This window comes from Nicotiana attenuata, unplaced genomic scaffold (genome assembly GCF_001879085.1).
Source record: "Nicotiana attenuata strain UT unplaced genomic scaffold, NIATTr2, whole genome shotgun sequence".
NCBI classification, from domain to species: Eukaryota; Viridiplantae; Streptophyta; class Magnoliopsida; order Solanales; family Solanaceae; genus Nicotiana; species Nicotiana attenuata.
The window spans coordinates 421,214-428,142 of record NW_017670667.1 but is presented as its reverse complement, the minus strand read 5'-3'; the positions used below and the strand labels follow the sequence as shown (position 1 = coordinate 428,142).

At 35.8% G+C, this 6,929-nt stretch overlaps 1 protein-coding gene across 1 annotated transcript; it reads left to right on the top strand.

Moving 5' to 3' along the window:
• Window positions 1-587: 587 nt before the first annotated feature.
• Window positions 588-3,772, top strand: LOC109242072 (oxygen-evolving enhancer protein 2-2, chloroplastic). Its single transcript, XM_019408901.1, has 4 exons — window positions 588-999; window positions 2,127-2,359; window positions 3,174-3,224; window positions 3,348-3,772. Exons 1-4 carry the CDS (start codon window positions 747-749, stop codon window positions 3,606-3,608), a joined length of 798 nt encoding a protein of 265 aa, XP_019264446.1. The 5' UTR covers window positions 588-746; the 3' UTR covers window positions 3,609-3,772.
• The last annotated feature ends 3,157 nt before the right edge of the window (window positions 3,773-6,929 follow it).

The following is a 6,929-nucleotide window of genomic DNA, read 5'->3' as shown; positions in this document are numbered from 1 at the left end:
TTCAACTCTCTGTTACGACAAATTTAGACGAAGATATGACAGGAACAATAAATACAACAAAGAATGAAATTTGGGAGTGAAATCAGAAGTTAAATAAGTAAAGGGACTATAAAAGCCGCAAGGTTGCACAGGTTCTATTATTTCTTTATTTATACAGTAGGGGTTGTTCAAAATGTAAAACATCAGAAAGATTTTGGACTTACTTTCAACGTAAACCGGATTATTTGCTAATTTCTAGTGCGCTTTCTTGAGAATAATTTGAGAATAGAAACATTTCAAGCTAAATACTGGGATCCGAAAAATGAATTCTTTATTATTGCTAGTCATATGTAAATAATTAGGCCCAAAATTCATAATGCCATAGCCGGAAGATCTAAAACATTCTTAGTACCATAACGTTCTACTATATATATCGATAGGAAAATGTTACTGAAAAAAGCCTTGACTCTAAAATAAAAAGTATATTGCACTAGAATAAATTAGAGCTGTAATCTGCATGTCCACTTGGCACCAACCACAGCCTCAAGAAGCTTATCCTCCAATCACAAATGTAATCTTCCAGATATCCACTTTTTTTCCACATACAAATCATCTCTACCAATTCTCCTTCACATATCACAAAATAAATCCAAAAACATTCCCACATCACCATTTTAGGAGGAAAAAAAAAAATAACAAAGTAGGTTTCAAGCCAAAGAAGAAAAAGAAAAAGAAAAAAAAGGCAATAGCAGCTTTGAGAGAGATCAATGGCTTCCACACAATGCCTCTTGCACCATCATGCATTGTCAACTCCAGCTAGAACTCCATTAGTAAGGGGTATTGTTCCATCACTCAAGCCTAACCAATTATTGGTGTGCCGTGCCCAAAAACAGTCTGCACCTCAACAAGATAATGTCAACAGTGTCTCTGTCTCTCGTAGATTGGCTCTTACACTCCTCATTGGTTCTGCTGCCATTGGTTCCAAGGTTTCCCCTGCTGATGCTGCTTATGGAGAAGCTGGTATTCCCCCCTATATCCATACTTAACACTCTCAATTTCAATAATTTAACTTTAAATTGAAATATTCAGATAAAAATATTTTATCTGAATATCCATTGACAGTTTAAAGAACTTTTACACTATCAATGCTATATAATTAGGTATAACATGTTATTACTATAATTTTCAAGTTACCATATCAGTTTAAGTTATAATACAGTGATAGTGTAAAAATCTTTTACACTGTGCAATTTAATCGGCCATATGTAGTAGATCACTACTTTATTTGTGTGTTACGTGTTATATTTTTCTAGAGATTACTTGTTGTTGCGAATCAAATTAACTTGGATAATGTGAAAATTTTTATGCTGTCAATCTATGTTACGCAGACTCTCTCCAAAATGTTATCGCACTTGTGCCGGTTCCTCTAAAAATGCACTACTTTTGAAGAATCCAACATACACCTGGCGACATTTTCAGAGTGTCCGAGAAATATAGGTGTCAATGCACTAAATATAAACTTTTAATAGAATGCACGCTGGTAAAAGTATCCCCAGAGGAACGTAATGCCCTGCCTCCTCTATTCCTAAAAGTAAATTGTTGTTACTTGTTACAGCATCATGTTTTTTGTTAAGTGTTAACAGTATATATTTATAAATGAACGACATTGCAATTATTAAACACTAATTTATCCCTCATGTAATTGCCTATATATCAGGGATATATACCTGTTGCTGTTTGGAAATGACATAGAGGTGATTTTGATTGCTCGACCATCTTTGATGCCCCAAGCATATTTAAAGTTTTTACTATGGGAATTAGATAGAAATCAGAGTTCAAATGTTCCTTGTAATCAGTGGCATAGCCACATAGAACGAAGGTTGTTCAACACCCTTCATCGGAAAATTATATTGAGTATATAGAAAATTATACTACGTAGGTAAGTTAAAAATTACTTTTTATAGATATATATTAAATCTTGAATACCCTTTACGAAATTCTTAACTTCGCTACTGCTTGTAATTATTGGAAATGCTTCATATGTATTGACAAAGTTGAGGGCGGTTATTTAGAAATTAGTTGTGGGTGATGCATAATTAAGATGATGAACTAGGTCAGAAAATGATGTTGTTGTGAATGTGATGCAGCAAATGTTTTTGGGAAGCCAAAGAAAGACACGGATTTCCAGACATACAACGGAGATGGATTCAAGCTGCAAATTCCATCAAAATGGAACCCAAACAAGGAAGTAGAGTACCCTGGTCAGGTTCTTAGATTTGAAGACAACTTTGATGCCACCAGCAATGTCATTGTCGCTATCACCCCTACTGACAAGAAGTCCATCACTGACTTTGGTTCCCCTGAACAGTTCCTCTCTCAGGTATATAATTCTCTCTCTCTTTCTTTCTGACTTTTATATAATATATAGGTTCCGTAACCGAAACTTTACAACAGCTTTCGTAAACGTTTACTTGCATCACATACACAAGTGCTCTTTTAACCGCACAATAAGGCCGCCTATAATACGGCTCTTCCACTTGAGTTATCTTGCTCTAGGCCCATGCTTTTCCGTAAAAAAATTGCAGCGTAAGGTAACAACTAATATGGAAAGCAGAGAGTTTTTTAGTGACATTTCAACTAAGAACTTTTCTAGTAAAACTAGTCTCTTTTATTTCTGAGTCAAAATAATCTAATACTCCAAAATAAGGAGGGTATCAAAAGGCAAAAAGAGAAAAAGAAAATTATTCTCCATTGTGCTTGAAGCTTGTTTTAGCAAGGCTATCCGCTACCTGGTTGAGCTCCCTATACATATGCTTCATAGTAGGTTCACCAAGTCTAGTAATGAGGAATCTCATAAGCAGCGGCGAACCTATGTTGTAAAGAGAGGAGTCACTGGTACCCAAAAAGTTCAGCAATTTTTTTTATGTATATATTGTATATGTCTTCGGAAAATATTGATATATTAGTAGTGGCACCCTATGTACGAAGCAGATTGTAGTTGAACGTAAAAGTACACCCCCGACCTTTAAATCCTAGGTCCGCCTCTGCAGTCATAAGAATAGTATTGTTATCCATTTTGTAGAGACTCAGCATTCCCTTTGTTAAGTATGCATTTTTCTCTTTGGTTGACTGAAAAATGCAAGAATTCACTTTGCTCACGACCAATTGAGCGTTGGTTTGGCTTTTCTGTGCAGGTGGACTATCTGCTAGGAAGACAAGCCTACTCTGGCAAAACTGATTCAGAGGTGAGATTTATTTATGTATACTAAAGTTCTTTCCATAATAATGTGTTAGAATTATCGGATTTCTAGGCTAAATTAAGCATCACCTGAACTTGTATATTGTGATACAAAAATGTGGCACTGCAGGGTGGATTTGAATCTGATGCAGTGGCTATTGCAAACGTATTGGAGACATCTAGTGCAGAAGTGGGAGGGAAACCGTATTACTACTTGTCTATATTGACAAGAACTGCTGATGGAAATGAAGGTGGGAAGCACCAATTGATCACAGCCACAGTAAATGATGGCAAACTTTATATTTGCAAAGCACAAGCTGGTGACAAGAGATGGTTCAAGGGAGCTAAAAAGTTTGTGGAGAATACTGTCACTTCTTTCAGTCTTGCTTAAGAATGAATGTAAAGAGTAAGCATATGGTGCTGAATATGAGTTGTGCAATTGAACTCTTTTTATGCACTCTGCAAAATTTTCAGAGATGTTAATATTGTTGGGGGAAGCTAATGTACTAATTTCATGTTTCCTTGTCGATCACACTTGCTGAACTTTTACAACCATCTCCTACTTCCCAAAAAATTTATTGAATTTTTACTTAACTATGCTATATTATCATTTGTCCAATTTTTATCAAAATCAAACCAACTATATCGGGATGGATTGGTTTGGTTTTGTCGATTTTTTTCGGATTTTTGGATTTTTTTCTTACATGAATATTATTTCAATCTTACTTTATTAAAGTTATAGATAAAGTTTTGATAAGTGAATATATGTTTGGTAAAAATTGAAAACCTGACAAACTTAGTTTATTCAAATATTATTATGGGAGAAAATTTTTAGTAACACATGATAATTATTTTCTTAGTCGTCTAACAATAGTTTTTCATTGATGTACGCTTTCAAGGTTAATCGAATTTAATAATTAAACACAAAAATCAATATAAAACCTAAATAATGATATGTTCTTTTTAATTTTAAAAGTATCGATAATATACCATTTTAAATTCGAAAAAAAATGTAAGAGTTTAATAGATCTTGACATATGAATATGGAAGAACAAAGAAATTGATGTTTTTCAATAAAACTTGATAAGATAGTAAATGATATAAACTATTTATTGGACAGTTAATATAATTTTAAATAAGTATAGTCCCACATGGAATATGATTAGTGTATGTATTTTGCACTGTTATAAATTGTGGTCCTTGTATTATAGTTAAACACATCAATAATAATAATAATAATATATTATTTTCCGTGCTTTCTCACATGGTATCCGAGCAAATACGAGAGACCTATCGCTGTGCAATAACCAGTGAGTCCGGGACAGACGTTGTGCTTCTTTCCGGTGACTATTTTAGGTTATTTTCATCACTTGCTCTCCGATGGCTTTTTAAATTGATACCACCACGAGTTAGGGGAAGCTCCGGTGCTAAAACCCCAGAAAACTTCTCTGGTACAGCTGTGCCTCCATGCGCCAGTAGAACCTGTGATTCTGGCAAGCGCGTCTGCCCACACGTTGGTGCGTGCGACGTCTTTCGACCACTTTTGGCCCAACTTCTTCAGAATATTTTTCTCGGGAGGTAATTTCGAACCTACCCATCCAGGTTACACCAAATTTCGACAACTTTTTTTATTTTCCGACGACTCGTTGCAAATTCCAGGGACTGTTTTAAATTTCTGGTGGCGACATTTTCCTTTTTCTGCTTTTTGGTTGTCTTTTTTTTGTGACTTCTTGAGTGTTTGATTATTTTGTCCAACAACGCCTTTGGGATTTGATGTATTTGGTTCTAAAAATGCGGGTTCTGGAAATTCAAGCTGCATGATTACTTCGAAGCCCTTAATGATAAGTTCAAACTATTTAGCTTGGGCTTCCTCTGTTGAGTTGTGGTGCAAGGGTCAAGGTGTTCGAGACCACTTAACCATAAAGGCTAGTGAGGATATGAAAAGGCCAAAGCACTTTAGGAGAAGATCGATGCTCAATTATGTAGTATCTTGTGGCGATCTATTAGTCCCAAGTTGATGCCCTTGTTTCGTCCATTCCAGACATGTCATTTAGTTTGGGAAATGGGGCATATCTCGTTTCTATGATATGATATCGCGAATAAAAAACTTGAAGAAACAGGAGTTGGATATGTCTACTTACTTAGGACAACTATACGCAGTCATAGAGGAATTTAAGAAGTTGATTCAGTTTCTGCTAGTATTAAAAAGCAACAAGAGCAACAATAGAAGATGTTTCAAGTTCTTACACTCGCTCGACTTCCTAATGACCTTGATTCAGTACGTGAACATATTTTGGCTAGTCCGAATGTCCCTATAGTTGATGAATTATTCTCTCGATTATTTTGCCTTGCTGCAGCACCCAGTCACCTAGTGATCTCATTACAGACAGTTGACTCCTTTGTTCTCACATCCCATACAGTGAAAGATTGGCTTCTCAAACACTGGAGAATAGGCGAGGAGGAGGTAGTTTTGGAAGATCTCGACCCAAATGTTCTTATGGTAATAAACTTGGACACACTCGTGAAGTGTACTATTCTTTACATGGTCGACCACCCAGAAATGCTCATGTTGCTCAGACCGAGACTACATGTAACCGAGGATTTTTTTTATCTGAAGAAGAATATAATAAGTTCCTTCAATAGGTTCCAAACTAAAGCAAAAGGAGTTGGACAAGCTAATCCTCTATCTTCTATCACTCTAGATTCTATTCTTTATGTCCCTACTGTCCTTTTAGTCTTGCATATGTTAGTCATTTGACTCGTGCCCTCCATTGTAGAATATATTTTATTGATGATTCTTTTATTATGCAGGACCATAGTACGGGACAGACGATTGGTACATGGCATGAATCACAAAGCCTTTACTACTTTAACTCATTCAATCACTCCACAGTATGTCCAGTTACAGACCCTCCAGACCTAATTCACAAACGTTTAGGACATCCGAGTTTATCCAAGCTTCAGAATATGGTGCGTAGTTTGTCTACATTAGATTGTGAGTCGTGTCAGCTTGGGAAACATACCCGAGCCACCTTTTCGAGTAGGGTTGAGAGTCACGCAGAGTCAGTTTTCTCTTTAGTTCATTCTAATATATGGGGTCCTAATATAGTCAGTTCAACATTGGCATTTGGTTATTCTTTTAGTTTCATTGATGATTATTCAAGATGTACTTGGTTTTTCTTAATGAAAGATGAGTCTAAGTTAGTTTCTATATTTAGAGTTTTTTTTGCTAAAATAAAAAATTAACTTGGTACTTCTATTCGCACTTTTCGCATTGATAATGCCTTATAATATTTATCCTTTCTGTTTTAGCAATTTATGACTTCTCAAGGAATTATTCATCAGGCATCTTGTATTTATACCCCTCGGCAAAATGGGGTTGCAGAGAGAAAGAATAGGCATCTCATTGAGATTGCTTGCACACTTCTCATTGAGTCTCGTATTCCGTTGCATTTTTGGGGTGATGCAGTTCTCATAGCTTATTATTTGATTAATCGGATGCCTTCATCTTCCACCCAGAATTAGATACTGCATTCAGTATTGTTTTTCCAATCACCCTTATACTCTCTTCCCCCTCGTATTTTTGGGACATGTTTCGTTCATAACTTAGCCCCTGGGAAAGATAAGTTAGCTCCTCGTGCTCTCATGTATGTCTTCCTTGGATATTCTCGTGCTCAAAAGGGATATCGTTGTTACTCACCTGATCTCCTTA